The sequence below is a fragment of the Conger conger genome, chromosome 11 (genome assembly GCF_963514075.1).
Source record: "Conger conger chromosome 11, fConCon1.1, whole genome shotgun sequence".
In the NCBI taxonomy this organism is placed as follows: Eukaryota; Metazoa; Chordata; class Actinopteri; order Anguilliformes; family Congridae; genus Conger; species Conger conger.
Genome location: NC_083770.1, coordinates 23,825,653 through 23,845,268, shown reverse-complemented (window position 1 = coordinate 23,845,268; position 19,616 = coordinate 23,825,653). Strand labels below are relative to the sequence as shown.

The 19,616-nt window shown below is 43.4% G+C and overlaps 1 protein-coding gene across 2 annotated transcripts; it reads left to right on the top strand.

Moving 5' to 3' along the window:
• The first annotated feature begins 4,107 nt into the window (after positions 1-4,107).
• On the top strand, positions 4,108-18,058 carry LOC133140519 (secretory carrier-associated membrane protein 1-like). Of its 2 annotated transcripts, none has more exons than XM_061260521.1 (9): positions 4,108-4,308; positions 9,979-10,056; positions 11,556-11,678; positions 12,072-12,177; positions 12,672-12,800; positions 13,646-13,805; positions 14,176-14,277; positions 14,913-15,030; positions 15,136-18,058. In XM_061260521.1, exons 1-9 carry the CDS (start codon positions 4,252-4,254, stop codon positions 15,286-15,288), a joined length of 1,026 nt encoding a protein of 341 aa, XP_061116505.1. In that variant the 5' UTR covers positions 4,108-4,251; the 3' UTR covers positions 15,289-18,058. The 2 variants fall into 2 exon arrangements, with proteins under 2 accessions (XP_061116505.1, XP_061116506.1); XM_061260522.1 differs by lacking the exon at positions 4,108-4,308 and adding an exon at positions 6,651-6,782.
• The last annotated feature ends 1,558 nt before the right edge of the window (positions 18,059-19,616 follow it).

The following is a 19,616-nucleotide window of genomic DNA, read 5'->3' as shown; positions in this document are numbered from 1 at the left end:
TTTGCCCCCCCCCCCCCCCCCCCCCCAAAGACGAGACACACACACGGCACAAACACCCCTTCACTGAGTTATCATCGATTATTCATAAGAAATCCCATTCTTATCCTCTGGGAGACAAGAATATGAACATATTTTCATTTCGGAGGCAGAGTACTTTGTTGCAAAAACCTTTTATGCAAATGCGGGTGTGTTTAGAAATAAATCAATATGGAGTGAATGACCACCTCAGAGCCATTTTATATAAAACACACTCACAATGGCGTTTTCAAAAAAAGGAAAAAATGCCACAGACACTCATTTCCACTTGACACAGCCAAATGTGAAAGCACTATCTTAACAGTTTTTTTTTTTTTTTTAAGAAAATGCACTTTCAATTTATGATAAAGACTTTAACATATCAATATTTAAAGAACATTAACATTATTGAACATTAGTATTTACATAGTAAGGTCATCTCATCAGCAAACAGACCTTATTGGAATTGGTGTCTTGGCATACAGCATGAGAATTATATTCCATCAGACAAAGATTTTTCACATTTAATTATTTATTTAATTTATTTTTTTCACAAACACCATTTTCAACACGGGCTTCTAAACTGAATTGGCAGACACACACATACGCACATTCACACCATCTTCTTCTTTTTCATGACTTAAAATTGGGCTGCTGACTGTGTGACCACGGGGACATTGCATTACTCTAATACTAAGAACAATAACATAAAGCAGGTATGAGGAATGTTACAGGCTAATTAGGCTAATGAACAGAAAATGGAGACTGCTTCACCACGATACTTTTCATACAGCAGGTAAATCTCAGTGCATTTATTGTAAACATTTTGTTTTGACCTAACATGGCTGTTGCCACTGTTTGGAGTCAATCAGCCTTAATCTTTGCCAAGTGCTTTTGCCAAAGACTGTCAATTCTGAGATAAATTATGAACACAAATATAATGTAGGCTAATGACTTGGAAATGCTCATTACACATGAAGGCCATCTATTGATTATATATTTGGATTTGGATTTTCAGAACGGACAGTGTTTATTTTAGTGGGGACAGAGATTAAGCATATTCTAGTTAGAATGCTTGGTTAGAGCATGCCCCCATGTGGCCATTAGTTATCATTGCACCACACCGCACGGGAAACAGGATCGCATTTTGATCCGTTGGAACATTTTGGAGCAACACCGAGCTGTACCTGCAACTCCCTAGTAAGAATTTGTAAGAATGAAAACTTGTATGTCATCAATATTTCAAGTGAAACATTGCTGGTTCAATATGATTTCTGTGTCATACCTGCTGTAATACATATGACTCAGAACTGCTTCCATGCTGGACAAGGAGCATTTCGGAACACAAACCTAAAAAAACAGTCACCCATTGAACAGTTAAAAAAGAAAGAAAGGAAAAAAAAAAAGCCAGTTCCATTCTGGCATGAAGTTGAATGTTTTGTTGACAGAAATAATGTTAAATGCAGTGACATAATGGTACGCACAATTATGGCCAATAACACCAAATTTGTGGGACAAAAATGAAGGCCTGCAATTTAAGATGGGTGTATAACTGTCTGATTTCACAAAAGCACAAATGGACTTACTGTTTTACAACAATAACTCCCACACAGAACAATACCATTAACCGCTCAGCTGTCAATCACTGTACATCACAACGTGGCAACAGAGGCCTACTGTCAAAATTGCGCTAAAACTGTCACTCATGTTTCCCAAATTCTGAGATTCATAACTGCACACCAGTGTACTGTCAGTCTTGACATGGGCATCAAAGCTATCATGCTTTCTGGTGGACATTGTAAATGAGAAGGCTTTCTGGCCCACCACTGCATACTTCTTAATTCACACAGAAGAAACTCTATGCAAACATTCATCAGCTGGGCACAGTTTAGTCCCATGGTCAGAACGGGGGCCCTACAGAGGCAATTTCACATCTCCTGGAAGAGGAGCCTTATTGGGGGGACTGTTTCAGTCATTGTCTTCAGAATCATTACCTCAAACACCAAAACATCAATGGAATTTAAGAGACACAGGTCTCAATTCAATCTGCATTTGTCCATCCCTTTGACTTGAAATGTGTTTTTCTTCAGACACAAACTCCTCAATCACCAACATTAACTCAACAGACTGTGGTGAGAAATTTAAAAACAAGCACTTGCATATAGTTGTTAGCCAAAACTGAAGACAAAATTAAATCAGGGCAAAAGTGCCAATTTTCAGGGGGATGTTAATTGAATAAATATGACCTGGACCTTCATCTGAATTCTAAACAAGGGGGATATGAATGGGAACTTAATGGCTTGATGTAAGCAATTCTCCGGTATGAGTAATTTCTTTCCAAATTTTGCAAACATAATATTATATAAAATACTTCAAGATATGCTTCCAGCAAAGTTTTACAGTATGAGTCAGAGGGTAATTATGAATTCAGACATTTATTTTTCAATGTTTTTTAATCCACTGAAGAACATTTTGGCTAAATGCAGGGTGTATTAAAGCCAGTCTTTGATCACTGATTGTTCATGCAAATTGTAACTTTCCCCATTACAGAAAACAGATGCTAGTTTGCTCATTTTGGTTGGTAATAAATTATTCACCCAGTCTGCAGGTGCTAAATATAATTGATAATGTGCTTATAGTGCACAAATTTAAATAAAAGCAGCTTTATTAAAAACCAAGAATCCAATGCAGTTTCATAGTCACAATAAAGGAAATATTGTTATTCAACCAATCTGTCCATGTAAAGCCATTATTCCAACTACAGATTTACATTTACATTTACATTTTATTCATTTGGCAGACGCTTTTAATCCAAAGCGACTTACAAGTGCATAGGTTCTACCACAAGTCAAAGCATCACATCCAGAACTAGAAAAATACACCTGGACTGCTGTTCTAAACATATAGTCGTCATATAAGTGCAATATTTTATTTTATTTTATTTTATTTTTTTTGGGGTTAGACAGGGATAGGGGTATCAGAAGGGGGGGGCGAGGTAAATCAGGAGGGGGGACTAAGGTAGAGTTTGAAGAGGTGTGTTTTGAGTCTGCGTCGAAATAGGGGGAGGGATTCTGCTGTCCTGACAGTGGTAGGCAAGTCATTCCACTGAATAGTTCATGTTTCATGCCATATTTAAGAACATACATTTCCCTTTTTGTGTGTGTGTTATCGTGCAAAAACTGTAATGAACAATTACATGATGACAGTAATTTCCCACACTATGCCATAATGCACATAAGATAATTCATAAAAAAATGTAAATATAATTAGCATTGTTGAGTTATATTTACATTTATAGTTGGGAAATATGGACATAATGGGGTTATATTAAAAATGTAAAGAAAAGAATCCTGATATTGAAGTGAGTACAGTTTTACAGTAATTTGATGGGAATTAATACAATTTATTTCAGGCCATGTCTTTTTGACTGGCAAAATTAAACCAAAGTGAAGTCAGAGTCAGAGGAACGGGAGGCTGGCCTGGGGCTGGCTGTGTCTCAAAGAAGAAGAAAAAAGAAGTAAACTACATTTTCATTTAAAATCTCAGCTGAATAAGAATGTGCAATAAGCCAATGACTTAAATAAGAATATGATCCCTTTATCTCTCGTTACCTCCATTAAATTGTCCTCTAGCATTTCATTTAGAAATAAAATAATAAAGATGATGGATGCAGCGATGTAAAATATTAGCCAAGGGAAGTTAATTCCTTTGATTTGGTCATATTCGCTTATGAGGTGCAGAAAATAAAGACAGTTTACATGTCAGTCAGTTTAAGTCTGAAAAATCACAATTTGACTTTACATTTTCCTATTTTGTTGCTCTTAGCAATCTACATGAAATATTCATTACAAAGTACATGGTTTATGAATAAAAGGCTTAACGGTTTGTTCACTTTCCATTGAATAGAAGTATTCCAGATCGATTCTTTAAGAACAAAGGTCTTTAATTACATAACTTAATATCATAAACGGTTTGTTGAACAAAACCGAAAACTACCCTAAACTTCAGTTCAGAAGTCAGATGCCACGGAGGGATGACGTTATGAGGCTCCGTGAGAACTCTGATTCAGACATCACTTCCGGTCCTGCCATTTTGCTGCTAAAGCTGTACAGGATTGAGTTGTGGTGAGCGGTGCCACTGCAGCGTTTGAGCGAGGTTTCTATCATTTCTGTTTGACAACATCATTTGACTACAATAAGGGGAGAAACTGTACTTTGAATACATAATTCACGCAGAATGTCCGACTTCGACAGCAATCCGTTCGCAGACCCGGAGTTCAGCAACCCTTTTCAGGTAACTTACCGTTAGCTAACGAACGAGCTCACGTAGCTGGATACTGTACTTTAGCTCATTGAAACGAGTCTTTTCCTTTCCCTGGCGCAATATGACAAGCTAGTCTACTAGCAATATCTTTAACTTACGGTTTATATTGATGGATCTCATCGTAGGAAGCTGTGAAATTAGCTGGTGCTAACTGACACAGCCCTTTTATAGCTCACTGTTACCCATTGCTATGGGCCGCTATGGTTTGACACTGACAAAGACAGCTAGCGTGGCTATGGTTTGACTAGACAGCTAGCCAGCGTTAGCTAAGCACATAACGTTACCTGGCTATATTGTGTTGTTACTAGCTAGCTGGCTGTCTAAGCTGCCACGCTACTGGGACACATTCTGTTGAAATACTGGGTTGGGTTTTATAACCTCACCATCGCTAGCTAACCTTCGAATTTAATGTTAGCCATTATTTTGACAGACGTCTAGATACTAGCGAGCAGTAGCTATCTGAGTTTGCACTGCTGTCTAGCTGCTGTCAGTTGACATACGTAGCTAAATTAGCAAGTTAAGCTGAGTAAGAGTGTTGCATCACATGTAATTAGTTACTGTAACTTACAGTCATAAAAATGGTTCCAAAGGGCTCAGTTGTGTGTCTCCGTAGAGGAACCCTGTGTAGTTCAAGGTTCTTTGTCAGGCAACTTAGTTCAATCTGAGCGCTTTCTCAGTTTCCTAACTTTCCATATGGAGACCAGCCAAAGAACCCTTCCGGAGAGTGTTACGTTATGCGTTTGTTGGAATCGACTAATGCTAGCCTTAATGATAACTAGTGAGCAACTTGGCCCATTCCTTCCTTCATCATACTTTATCCAGCCCACGTTTAAACTGACCATGTTATGTCCGATTTATCATAATGTTGAATAATATTGTATATCGGTCATTGATCATTCTCTACCATAAATTAACACGTAGCATATACGGTTCAAGCAAAGATATAAAACGATATCATATCTAACGTTGCTTATGAAAGGTGAAAGTACTTGTGTACGTCATTAGAATGCTTGCGTGCTCCTTCAGCCGGTGTCAGTCACTGGTAACACACGAATGGTTGAATAGAATAAACAGATGCACAAATGTCACTTAATAGTTAAGATATTTGAGTGTTCGTGGTGGCTTCCACTCAGTGTAGCCTACCTTGTGGTCGTTAGAAATCTACAGTGTTATGCATTGGCATGGGCTAAATTGTAACTAAGCCAAAAACCATACTACATCTACTTGTGCTTTGCCCTTCGGTGGATTTTACCGGAAATGCTACCTCGCTGCCAGCTGTGTATTCGGGCCCTTATGTTGCATGTAGAGTCATTTGTGCTGTGTGTCCTCTGACTTCTGTGGAAGCCAGGATGTGTTGCTCCCTCTCTGTGATACAATATGCCTAAGCCTGCCTCATTGGCTATGTGTGGGGATAGAGGTATAGGGAGTAGCTGGGCCCAGGCCCTGAACTGCAGCAGAGACTCTCTGCTTACCGCAACCCCCAACCCACATAGACTTAAGCGCTCTTGTTTCTCAGTCAGGCCGGCGGTGTAATACCGCCATCGCAGGAGCTCTCTGCAGATCTTTGTGGCTGGTGGCTGCTGGGAGCTCTGGTGCAGGCAGCAAGTCAGCCTGGGGGTAAATATGCGCTGCTGAATCAAGGCAACATCAGGGGGAAGAGTGCTTTTACAGAGCATTTATAAACTTAACAGCCACATTTGTGAATTTGTTCACACACTGTGTAGTTGAGGTGGACCAACAGGTCTGTGTATATGGCTGGGCCTCTGGGGGTGTTTGGGGTTGATCTTCTCACATGTTTTTGGTTTGGCCTCTGACCAGCAGTCAGCACTTCATACAGCCGGTCATATGATCCAGGAAGCCCAGATCACGTGTCTCCCTCAGCGTGCTGATTTAGAGATGTACTGCATGCCCCAGCAGCCTCTGGTGCAGACCGGGGCAGAGAGCTCTTCAACTTTCTCATCTCTCAACTTCTGCAGCCTAAAGCAGGAGACCACTGCAGGTTCTGCGCTTTCCTAACACTGCGGAAATAGTCTCACCCTGGAGCCCATTTTTTTTTTTTTATTGTGTTGTGGCTACACTTGTTCTGCTTTAGATTGTGTTGTGGCTACACTTTTTCTGCTTTAGACTGTGTTCTGCAGACCGTGTCGGCGTGAGCCCTTAAGTTCAGTCCAGTCGGATAACATCCTCACTAGTGTCAGGTGTGTCGCTTTCTCACCGCTGAGCTGTGGAGTGAGAATGGTCCCCAGTGTGTTGCGGACCTTGTTCTGGGAGCTATGCTGCTGAATTTGTATGATGATGCCCTTTCTCCCAGCATGCTCTGGGTCTCAGCACAGGGAATTAGGAGAGGTCCTCGGCTGGGGGATTGACCCTTGACTCCGCCTCCAGTTGGCATACAGGATGTCCTGCAGTCACTGATCTCTTGGCTAGGACATCTCCTGTTCTGGGTGAGGCAGGGATGTTAAATACACAATGACTAATTGTTTTTCAGTTAAATGAAATCTGTGATTGTTAACTTGCATTCTAACATTTTTGTGAATCAAACCTTTTGTTTTTGTGCGTAGTATTTATATATTCTTTGGCAAAAAAGTGCACAGTGTGGGGGATCAGTCTGCTTCTAAAATTGCTCAAATTTGGAATGCCTTTAATGACTTCCTTGCCTTTAACACAAGTAAGTGTCCTGTGATCCCAGCACTGGATTGGATCTGAGATAAAAGCCATGAGAAGGCCGTATTTAAACAGAGTAGGCCCCGTGCAGTAACCTTGTTTGCCAAGAGGGCTGGATGTTGGGGGGGGGGGGGGGGGGAGTTCTTGAACACATATGGAAATTAAACAGGTTTTTATTTATTTGCGTTCTCATGACATTTATATATACAATACAATTGTATATATATATATATATATATATATATATATATATATATATATATATATATATATATATATTATATATTTTTTTTTTCCCAATTGTTTCTCTATCCTAATAGGTAAGTACTCTAGTTTAGTTACACCTGGCCTCCCAGCTGGAAAAAACAGCTCAACCTATGTTTTCAAACAGCTGGTAGCTGGTTCACCAGTTAGACCAGCTGTATACTCAACATGGTTTGACCAACTCAAGGTAGGTTTTGAAATAGCTGATAGCTGGTATTTCAAGCTGGTCATAGCTGGATTTTACACCAGGGCTTGGGAATGGCTGTCTGTAAAGAGCAGCTCTCAGAAGATGAAGTAAAGTAAGACCGTAGCGCTGCAGCTGCAGAATCACACAGAGGATGGGTGTATTGTTCTTGTGCGGTGTGCTGGTGAGCCCATGGAGGCCAGGTTAATTTAACACTGTTAATTCTCTGTTTAAAATGTGTGTTAGTGGAGCTCTGGAGCCCATCCACCCCAAAGGTAACTGTACATGAGGGGAGTGATGTTTCTGCATTCTTGTGTAGGAGGTTCCTCCTCCTATCACGGCCCTATGCAGCATACTGATGCGCTTTCCCTGCTTCGTTGCCCTTGGCAATGCCTGCTTTTGCAAATGCACATTCCAAAGTCATCATTCACCGTAACAATCAGAAGAATAAACGTGCAGTAACTTTCCTGCTGGCAGCCACTGACTCCTGCGCTCCTGGTCATCTCACTCTTCTGGATTCACTTCCATATGGCAGCATAACAAGATTAGTTGGACCCAAACCTGTTTTGAGAAACTAAGCGGTTAACCTCTACTTACAGGTTACAGCAGGAAACCAACAGTAACTGAAATCTCATTTGTAGAATTCCATTTTACGTTAATTATCTTCCATAAGCCAATTCTGATTTGGTTTCTGTGATCGATATGGAGTCTCAGCATTGCTAACGTGTACTTCTGCAATGATTGACATGCAGTCTGAGTTCATACTGTGCAGAGATGGTGAGGAATTAACCACGGACCAGGCAGCGTTAAATCCAAGTGTGTGTGTTAATGTTTATTTCCATGTCTATAGACTTGTGCACAGTTAACATTAGGGTAGTTTCCCACTGGACAAAGTTAACCTTGGAGTCGATGCAGGAAATGTTTCACTGTCATGGTGAAACTGCCATTTTATTTATTTTTTGGGTGATTTTCTATTTGAAGTATTTCTTGATGCTCATGAACCTCAATACATAACTTAGATTGGAATTTCTTTGTTTTAGATAAACTAAATTCAGGAGTATTTAATCAAGAATGGCAGCTTGTAGGTATCGAGGACTGCTGTCCACATACCTGGATACACTGGACTGGGCTTACGGGAGCAGTGGAAGCACCTCGATGTGGATGTGTGGGTCTCCAGCCCAGCTTGATTCATATCTGTTTTCACAGATCTCACAGAGTATAGTCTGAGAAACGAGGCCTTATTAAAAAAAAATGCATTTCCTACTCCCCCCCCCTCCCCACCCCAAATGCCTTGTGCATAGACTGTTCATAGAACATATATTAACAAAAATTATCGTTCCTAGGCACTAGTTTTAAATTATGACCATCAAGTAATTTGTAAGAAGGCCTATACTACAGTTTGATTCCCTGTGAGTCTTGATGTAAACTAGTTGAGGGAGATCTGTGGATCTGTTTGGTCTGTTTTAGTGTCAAAAAGCACTTGAGCAGCATCACAGTGTTTATTTCTTGCTGTGTATGGGGAACAGTATTCGGGGGGGGTCTTACCCCAATGGCAGGGATTATTATCTAAGCGCTGACAGGCTGTGATATCACCGTGTCACTGTGTGCAGTATCAACACAAACCAGCCACTGATGCTCATTGATCTACAGTGGGCCTGTACAGGCTGTTGCCATGGAAATGCCCCCACCCGGCTCCGTGTTAATTTATAACGTGGGGCTGCTGAGAGAATCACAAAGAGCCTAACACCCAGCGCAGCGTCTGTCTTTGTGTGTGTGTGTGTCTGTGTGTCACACTTGTTTCCACTGCCTGTTTGCGTGTGTCACGCATGTCTTCACCGCGGTCCCTCTCCCATGTTAATAATGCCCCAGCCCCCGTCTGTGGATATTGTTCCATTCTGGTTCCAATATCTCAGCTCTGTATGCTAACGTACTAATGGCGCACTGTGGTCTTACATCGCCACTCTGTATGCTAACATGCTGACAACACACTGTGGTCCTATATCTCAGCTCTGTATGCTAACGTGCTAATGGCGCACTGTGGTCTTACATCTCCACTCTGTATGCTAACATGCTGACAACACACTGTGGTCCTATATCACAGCTCTGTATGCTAACGTGCTAATGGCGCACTGTGGTCTTACATCTCCACTCTGTATGCTAACATGCTGACAACACACTGTGGTCCTATATCTCAGCTCTATGCTAACGTGCTAATGGCGCACTGTGGTCTTACATCTCCACTCTGTATGCTAACGTGCTAATGGCGAACTGTGGTCTTACATCGCCACTCTGTATGCTAACATGCTGATAACACACTGTGGTCTTACATCTCCACTCTGCATGCTAACATGCTGACAACACACTGTGGTCTTACATCTCCACTCTGCATGCTAACATGCTGACAACACACTGTGGTCTTACATCTCCACTCTGTATGCTAACATGCTGACAACACTGACAACACACTGTGGTCCTATATCTCAGCTCTGTATGCTAATGTGCTAACAGCAGCTCTGTTCACTCCACAGGACCCCTCGGTGACGCAGGTAACACAGAATGCCCCTCCAGGTTTGGAGGAGTACAACCCTTTCACAGATGCCAGAACAGTGAGTATTATACATGTCCTTATCTGCAGTATCACCAGGAAAGACTGAAGGTTTTGGAATGGCCACTACAGTCCCCAGACATGAATATTATTGGAAATCTGTGGAGAAATCTCAAACATACCGTATGGTGGCCAAAGAGTATTTCTGAGCTAGAGGTGTTCTGCCAGGAAGCATGGGGAAAAATTCCAAAAGCTCGAATTGAAAGACTTGGCTGGCTACAGGAAGCATTTACAAGCTGTTATAGTTGCCCGTGGAGGAGTTATAAAGTACTAACTGACAGGGTTCCCAAACTTTTGCACAGGGCCTTTTTTTCTTATTTTGAAATTGTACAAAATGTAAATAAAAAGTAATCTTGCTTTAAAATTTGAACAAATGTCATGTAGAGGTCAGGTTTGGCTTTTTCTCCAGGAGTGCCCACATTTTTGCACACTACTCTACTACAGACATTAGACCATCCCCCTCAGTGACCATATAATCCCTGTAAAATTAGATCTGCAGGAACTCAGGAGGTGCAAAACTACAGATTAACCAATCAGCATGAAATAATTTAATGTGCACAGCGGGGGCGTAATGTCAGCTGCCCAGGACATTCTGTCTTCAGACATTAACATGGAGGGTCAGCCATACACTGCACAACACAGCTGTTACTCTACTCCAGACTCCTGGGACTGTTCCTGCTTCCTGGTAGTCTTTGACCTGTGAGCACTGATGTCTTTATCTTGGGTTGTGAAATTGTGCTTTCAGCTGTATGCATCTCTCTCTGATAAGTGATTGCATTATCGGCACAGTGAGGTTATTTGCCAATGTTGCGTCCTAACCTAAAACCCTTTTTGGTTTCATCAAAGAAAGCCTGTCACACCTTTTTAAGTTGTTGTTCTTGAGCTCAGCAGGGGATTTTTGCAGAACAGGTTTTTTTCCTTTTATAAATAAAATGGTGCCCAAAAGCTCAGTAATTACAAACCGTCTGGCTTTCTAGGCCAAACTGTGAGTATAGACCTGTGATTGGGTTGTAGAATGAAATACACAACAGCCTGTGATTATTTATGCATGTCCTGAGCCAGTGAGGCAGCGAGATTAATGCTGTTCCAGTGACCTGATTGGCCCAAGTGGGCGCCATGGGAATGCGCGTATCTCCGTACAAAACCCGCAGCTTAACCACAGCGCAGAAAACTAACGTATATGGCGCCCGTGTTGAATGTGGCAAGACAGTTCAATGTTGGCACAGTGTACTCACTGCTGACAGGTGAACATTTCTGACCATTCCCATCCATGCAGAGGAGAACGTTTATGATTTATATGAGGGAACTGCGTGCTGTACTTCCTGTGTTCCAGGGCAGTGTTCCCTCTGTACAGGCTCTGTTGCTCTGTACAAATTTATTTGTGTCTTCCATAAAAAAATGCAATTAAAATAAAACTGAATAGAAATTTTGAATGTTTTCTGTGAGAAATGCATGCTGAGGGAAGTGATCGCTGATGTGAACTGTTTCTGTGCTTTCCAGGCTGCCCCAGGCTCCGCCCCTGGCTCTGCCCCCAAAGCTCCGCCCACTACCAACACACAGCCCGCCATCATGAAGCCCACCGAGGAGCCGCCGGCGTACTCTCCCCCCCAGCAACACGCACCGGTATGCCCCCTACGCCTCCCACACTGTCACTGTCCTAACCCAGAACCCCCCTACACCTCACAAACTGTCACTCTCCTAACCCAGAACCCCACAGCCCCCACCTCTCTGCAGGCTCCATGCTCCCCTTTCTCTCTGCCAGTGAGCCGGAGTACACCGTATGTGTGAAACTGCTACAGGGCCCATCTGCAAGCCTCACACCCCCTGGAGGCATGAACAGCCTCATGAACAGCCAATTACTGTAGCAGGCCAGCAAAGGGTGATGCATATTTCAAACCCAACAGGCAGTAGAGGGTATTGGTGAAGGTTTTGATCAAACCTTAACCCTAACCAAACCGTAACCCTCAATATAGCCATAGTATCCTAACCCTGATGTTCTCCCTCTCCCTGCTCCAGGACCAGGCGCGTGCCCAGGCCGATCTCCTGCGGCGTCAGGAGGAGCTGGAGAAGAAGGCAGCGGAGCTGGACCGGAGGGAGAGGGAGATGCAGTCCCTTTCTGGAGGTAAGTGGGCCCAGAACTGACCCATGCGGAACACCGCACTTGAACTGCAAATGATTGGAAAGAATTCAACTTAACCACCTCTGTTAAAGTCGCTACAAAGTATTTTATGATGTGAGGCATCTTAATAGAGTGCCCTTACAGTACATTCGCAAATGAAAATTTAAAGGGAAAATATTTTTTTATATCTGTATATTAGGTTCAGGAGCAATCATGGCTGTGAATAAGGAACTTGAGAGGGAAATCACATGGGTTATTATCCTGTGAAGCAGATATATGGGCAGAACAACACGGTGTGTACCTGTTGGAGCAAAGCCAGGTCTTGTTTATGGAGGTGTCTGGAATGCAAAGGGTAGTGCGTGTCAGTGCAGTTATACACAGTTCTGTCCATCACTGTGGAAGGAGCAGAAATAATTCCCTGATATGGCAACAGAAGCAAGATGCTGACGATAAGCTGCTGGTACAAAGGACCAACACGCCCTGTTTTCTTCTGTCAGGAAGGAAAAACAACTGGCCCCCTCTTCCGGAGAAGTTCCCAGTTGGGCCCTGTTTTTACCATGACGTTTCTGTGGACATACCTGTGGAATTTCAGAAGACCGTCAAAATCATGTACTATCTGTGGATGTGTGAGTATCTCATTTCATGTATTATCTGTGGATGTGTGAGTGTCTCATTTAATCTGTGGATGTGTGTGTAATTCACCACAGGAATATGTTTTGAGGGCGCTTCCTGTAACTGATTCAGTATGAAATGGCCCCATATAGCCTGAGTGTAGGGCAAACATTCTTCTGTGCTAAACCCGAAATTTTCCATTCATATGTGGTTCAGTGACCTGTCATTGTGGTAATTTATAATGCATGTCTTCATGCGTATGCGTGCACACAGGCACTTGTGTGAAGCCTCATGCTAAAGGTAAGTGTTCAGTTTAAATACAGGCAGAGGCAGCCTGGTTGAGGTGTGAATCTTTATTTTGACATGAGTCAAAGTATTTCTGACTCTGCAGTATGGTGTTTGTAGAAATGAGCTGTTCTGTAGCAGCTCTAGTCCCTGCGTGGGTGTTCACACTCCTGCGTTAGTTTGCACATTTGTGTCCAGGAAGTAGGTGACAGCAAACATGTACAGAACAGAAGGCGTGGCCTAACCTCTCCCACCCACTGATGAGCCAGCAGGTCAGCAGCAGTTCTCTATGTGAAACTAACTGGCACAGACTTAGTTTTATTATTTCAGCCTTAAAGGTGAAGTAATGACTTCCCAGCAAGGAAATGTGCAGCTGAATTTAGGCAAACACAAAAACACTGGAAAAGATTCAGGTTTCTAATCTAATCTATATCATCCAGAATCTAAACTTTGATCCCAGCTAAATCAGTTTTGGGCAGTCGTAAAGTTGTGCAAGATGATTTTTATTGCTGTTGGTAGTAATAGACTGTGCTGTGGTGGGCGTCTCCTGCACTTTCTTGTTGTTCTTCTGCAGTCCACGCAGGGACGCTGTTGGTGAATATTTTGGGCTGCTTGGCCTGGTTCTGTGTGGATACGTTGCGGGGCGTGGACTTCGGCCTGGCCATGGTCTGGTTCCTGCTCTTCACCCCCTGCTCCTTTGTCTGCTGGTACAGGCCGCTGTATGGAGCCTTCAGGTAACCCTGACACCTGTCTACATCCTAACCCCTAACCCCTAACCCCTACACCCTAACTCTAACTGTAACCCTGCTGGCAGGACCCACCTATAGAGGCTTCAGGTAACCCAAAAACCCAAAACCAAACCCAAACCCTACACCCTAACGTCTAACCCTAACCCTAAACCTTAACCGGACCTGAAAATGTCATTGATAAAATGTCATAACTGCACCCCAGTAAAACCCCAGTAGAACCAGAGGACGTGTTTTCGATGGTTTCTCTGTAGGTTCTCCCTCCAAGTAAAGACTCTAGTAGCTGAATAGCAGAATAGTCCTGTAGCTGATACTGTGTTTCTCTCTCACACATGGTTTGTGGTTTGTTTGGTTGCAGGAGTGACAGCTCCTTCAGGTTCTTCGTCTTCTTCTTTGTGTACATCAGCCAGTTCGGTGTGCATGTGCTGCAGGCTATCGGCATCGCGGGCTGGGGGGCCTGGTGAGTGTGGGGAACGTCATTCACTCTTAACCTCATTATCAGTTACTTATCTATTTAAGGTGTGTGTGTTTGTGTGTTAAACCTCAGGTTTAACCCATAGATGCGATGGTTATGACATTTTATGCGAGTGCATAGATCAGATGGATAGATCATTACATTTATAGTAGTGCTTTTCTCACACTCAGTGTGATGGGGGGGAACTTGCCTCAATCACCACCAGTGTGTAGCACGCCTGGGTGATGGAAGACAGCCATTTTTCCCTAGAACGCTCACCACACACCAGCTGAGGTGGAGAGCAATTTTTATCGGCAATTTAATCAGGGGATGATTAGGAGGTAGATTGAAAGAGCCAGGTTGAGAATTTAGCCAGGACACTGGGGAACCTCCTTCTCTTTGCAATGAGTGTCATGGGGTCTTTAATTAGCACAGTGAGTCAGGACGTCGGTTTAACGTCTCATCTGAAAGACTACGTCTCCTACTACGTGTCCCCATCGCTGCACTGAGACATTGGGGTAATTTGTCCCAAGGGACGATCGCCCCCTACTGCGCAGATGTGAGTGTGGGTGGAGGATGCTGGGATACGGTGGTGGAGGATTCTTGGTTTCCCCGGTGACGTGACTCTGCTCTCCCCTCAGTGGCTGGATCTCTGCGCTCACAGGGCTGAATAAGAGCGTCCCTGTGGGCATCATCATGATCCTCATCTCCGCCCTGTTCACCGCCTCCGCTGTCATCTCCCTCATCATGTTCAAAAAGGTAAACGCGCTACACGCACACGCTACGCGTCACTAAAACACGCTACACGCACACGCTGCACATCACTAAAACGCATGCTTCACACCGCCCTGTTCCCCACCTCAGGTCCACGGGCTGTACCGCACCACTGGAGCCAGCTTCCAGAAGGCCCAGCAGGAGTTTGCCACGGGCGTCATGGCCAACAAGACTGTCCAAACCGCTGCTGCTACCGCTGCCTCCGGCGCTGCCCGCGGAGCCTTCAAGGGAGAGCAGATCTGAGCGCTGCAGCCAATCGCTGTCCCTCCACCCCTGACCCCGCCCACTGCACACAAATCACCATCTTCTGCCCCGCCCCCTGTGGAGGCTGAGCTCCCCCAAATGAGTTTAAAAAGAGGGGGGGTGCAGTAGGGCTGATTCTCACTGAGAAACCTCCCCCCTCCTTCTCTATTTGGGACAGGAAGTGATGTAGCAAATCCCCCCCCCCTCCCCATCGTCCCTCTCAGTCCTAGCCCACCAATCCCGACAGGCTTCAGAATGGCCTTAACACCCCAGTGTATAACACAAGACGCTCAGCCTGGAAACTTCTCCAATCACGCAGCAGAAAATTCTGTCCAGGTTCTCGCCAGCATGACCAGTTGAACAGGCAGGAATGGATCAAGGTGTACCATGTGTGCACCTCTCTCAGAAACGGCTCAACAGCGCTGAGACTAATTAAGTTTTTTCCAAAATGATGTAAAAGAACATTTATATCATGTGTAATTTGTACTGTTGCCATTGAAAGAGGATGGGGCAAGAACCAACAGCACTAAGACCTAGCTTTACCAAGTATGATCTCTGTATGATTGTGCCTAATGCATGTATACTGTACATTGTGTACTGTATACTGGGATGTGTTCAGAATGCTTTCTGCAACACTCCATAGAGCCGTTTAGTGACACTCCAACAGTATCCGTACTGTTGACCAGCGCAGGGAGGCTGGGTAGGTGTGGTGTTTCACAGTAAACTGTAACTGCTTCTTGGCTGCGATTAACGTGCATGTAGTGAACCCGCCTTCAACATTTATGGGTTTTTTTTTGTTTTGTTTTTTTTTTAAACGCAGGCCTTACAGCGTGGATGAGTAAGACAGATCTGCCCCATCAGTGGGAATGAGGGCTTTTTGCCCCAGGGGCATCAGTGGGAACAGGGGCTTTAACAGGGCTGGAGATGAGTTAGCCTCAGCTCTAATGCCCCTCTGTAAGGCTGCTGCAGACTGCAGCTGCTCAGGTTTGATTGGTGTGAGAGTGTGTGAGAGTGTGTGAGAGTGTGTGAGAGTGTGTGAGAGTGTGTGAGAGTGTGCGGCACAGCTACAGTTCCTGTGTGACTGGTTCTTGGGGTTACTGGAGTCAAGGTTTTCATATTAAAACCCTCCTGGTTGTCTTGTGAAGGATAGTTGTGTGTGTATTGTGCAGTGTTGCAGCTGGTTGCGGATTTGGGGCATGATGAACATGAAGAGTCCTGCCTGTAAGAGCTCTGGATCTTCTGCACCTCTCCGTTCTGGGGGAGGGGGGTACCCTACTGCTGTAGTGCTGGGTCACATTCAGGAGCTCTGGGACTCTGAGTCACATTGAGGCCTGGAATGGATTTGGGGCAGTTATCATCTCTAATATAAAAAAATCTCCTGCTTTTTCATTTCTCATGTCTCATGCTCCTAAGAACCTCCTCTTGAACAGACCTCTGCCCTTACCTGGTTCACCTGTGTGGGTGCTATTTCAGGCCTGTTGAACATGTATGTACACTAACACTAAGCCATCCTGGAAATGGGCCGTTCCTGCCTTTTCATAACCTACAGCAACTCAGCAGAGGTATTAAATCCGCTAAAACTCAGGATCTTTACTGTGTGTCAGGCGCATTAAATTTTGGGCAGTTAACCGGGGCAGAGGATATTTCAGTCGACACCGTTGACGCCATTGGTGTAATTGCTAACCCTGTCGGCAATGTGGATATGAAGGAACTTCAGAGGCTATGGTTGAGACCAGTTTTGGTTTTGTGTTTTATAGTTTTTGAGCATTATTGAACTATTTTTTTAATACTTGTTTCAGAGGGGGAACTGTGTTGCACATTTCTTTTAGGCCCTTTATCTTGTATATCACATTGTGGATTTCTGTTGTTACTGTGTGTCTTAATTCATGGCCCTGGTAACACTCTGGGGGGGGGCTACATTTTATCATGGCTTGTTTTTTTAAAGTATTTCTGTTTCTCTGTATTTAATTGTTTTGCTCATTTATGTTTGTAGCTCTCTGTATGTTGGCCTGTATAGCACAATTTGGAAGTTCATAGAGAGAGCATACTCTGTATGTAGTGTGAGTAGAGCACTTGAGAACAGACTCGGTATGTAGTGTGTAGTGCACTTTAAATGAGAAATGTTAACATGGTTGTTCGACAGCAGGCAATGCAGCCAGCCAGGCAGGAGTAGTGAACTTCCTGACACTCTTTTTGAAGCATAGCAGGTTGCTGTTTCAATGTGTTGAATTTATGAATCTGATAGTTCCACTTACTGCTATTTTTCTCCAAAGCCATGGTTTCTCCCATTGTATGCATGTATGCACATGTGTGTGTGTTTGTGTGCGTGCGTTTGCTTAGCTACTGCAGGTTTTCTTTTTCTTTTTTTAAATCATAATCGGCTGAGAGGCACCTGGATCTTTCGGTTTTCTCCAAATTATTTCACAGACGCTTTCATTAGAAAAAGAAGATTAAAGTCATAGTTTTCAGAAAAGGCTGATGTGACATTTCTTTGTGTCCTCAGATGAATTGTGACTTCCGCTCTTTCCGATTGATAAAGAAATGTGCAGAGACACGGTGAATTAAATGGTTATGGCTCAGTCTACGGTAACAAAGTTCAATTCATTAGAAATGAAAATGGACTTTATGGTATATTTGTATATTTTGTAGAACTGACGGTTGGTCCGCCGTTGTCCTGTACAAATGCACTTCTCTCCCTGTTGCATGTTGCTTAGTTTGAGTTTTGTATATTTATTGTATTAACACTAAATAAAATGTAAAAAGCAAACTATTCTACTTGTGCTCAGAGGTAGTTTTCTCTGTAGCGGAGTTTCATTGGCAGTCAAAGGAGCCTCGGTCTCAAAATAGGAATACTTTTGAATAACTTAATTGAAGTTCTCATTCAACATGCATCTCTGTATGAAACATTGCATTCAGCATGTTTCTGTTTATTTCAAATAAGGAGCTCACCAAATTTTTCAAAAGGCTGATTTGCAAAACTGTACCAAACTGTAGCTTGTGAATGAGCTTCCCCTGGTGTACAGGAATGTTTATTTCACAAGAGAAGCATGGTCTGCTGTCACTGTGGAACATCGTGGAAACCTGGATAATAATGGCCTGTTACTTCAGCAGATGTGAGGTCCTGGTCAAGAACAGGTTGTTGCAAAAAATATAAAACATTTTGTTTGAAATTCGACTTTTAAATGTATTACACATCACACTTTGTTAGTTCCTCTAGATATTTTGACAGCTTTTCATCGCAGGAGTGTGAATCAAAATTTTTATTTACCTGAACTAATTTTTGTGTTTTTTTTAAGCTGTCTGTTTGAGTGGGACTGCCATGCGCCAATTAAAATGAATGTGTAGTGCTCACACTGTAGAGTGGTAGCATCACATAGCTCTGTGATTAGGGCTGTTCATCTTGGTTTTGTTGTTGTGGCTCCTTCCTCAGGCTCAATTGGAGAGATCCTGTAGGATGTGAATAAAAGCTTCCTGTCTTTGTATGGTTACACCTTGAAGAGACTTCAGATGGCGCTGCGTCTCCCAGGCTGCCCAGAACTGCAGTTACTATGGGCAGGCAGCAGGGGGCGGTAGAAAGCTGCTCAGAACACCAGGCGAACAGTCCTGACTCCTGTGTGTTTATGGGTTCCACTGGGGGCCCATACGGCACATTCATTTAGATATCGGTATGAAGATAGCACTTATTATTCAGTATATTCACTTATTGAGGCATCATGCAGTCATTTAAATTGAAAGCTCAGTAAAACTCTATACTACTTAAAGTACCCGCCAATATATCAGTTCATGTTTTGTTTTTTGTTTTTTTCCCTCTAGCCTTTTTGCTGTTGTTCAGTGCTGTGATTTAATGTGGGAAAGCGGTCTTTCTGTGGTCCTGTGCCCCCTTGCAGGGCAGTACTGTGTGCTGGACCCCAGGCCTTCACTCAGGAGTGCACACTGGAGAGATGTGGAAGACCAACAGGCCCAGTGTTTCTGTTCCAGAGTGATGGAGATTTCCCTTCAGTCACACAACAAGCACATCTGCTAATCCGATTATCCCACATTCTTCACGTTCAGGGCGTGCTGTACATCAATTCAACAAATCTGTGTATGACACACGCTTTCCTTCTGTGTGTTCACACTGAGTTGTGTTTCTCTGTCGGGGTTTCCTAGTTGAGCCCATTATTGTTAAACTCCTTGCCTGTGTTTACTGCCAAAATCATACTCCTGTCGAAGAGCTCCCATCTTTAGTGAAGTTGAAAAATAATAGAAATGAATTTATGTCCACTGCCCATTTCAAACTGATTAGGCTACATGACATGGCAATTCACCATGGCAATGGGAACATTTAA

Coding starts and splice junctions, on each gene's coding strand:
- LOC133140519 (XM_061260521.1), top strand. CDS start 4,252: ATGTCCGACTTCGACAGCAATCCGTTCGCAGACCCGGAGTTCAGCAAC. Junction 12,178..12,671: donor GATGCAGTCCCTTTCTGGAG/GTAAGTGGGCCC, acceptor TTCTTCTGTCAG/GAAGGAAAAACAACTGGCCC. Junction 13,806..14,175: donor CCGCTGTATGGAGCCTTCAG/GTAACCCTGACA, acceptor GTTTGGTTGCAG/GAGTGACAGCTCCTTCAGGT.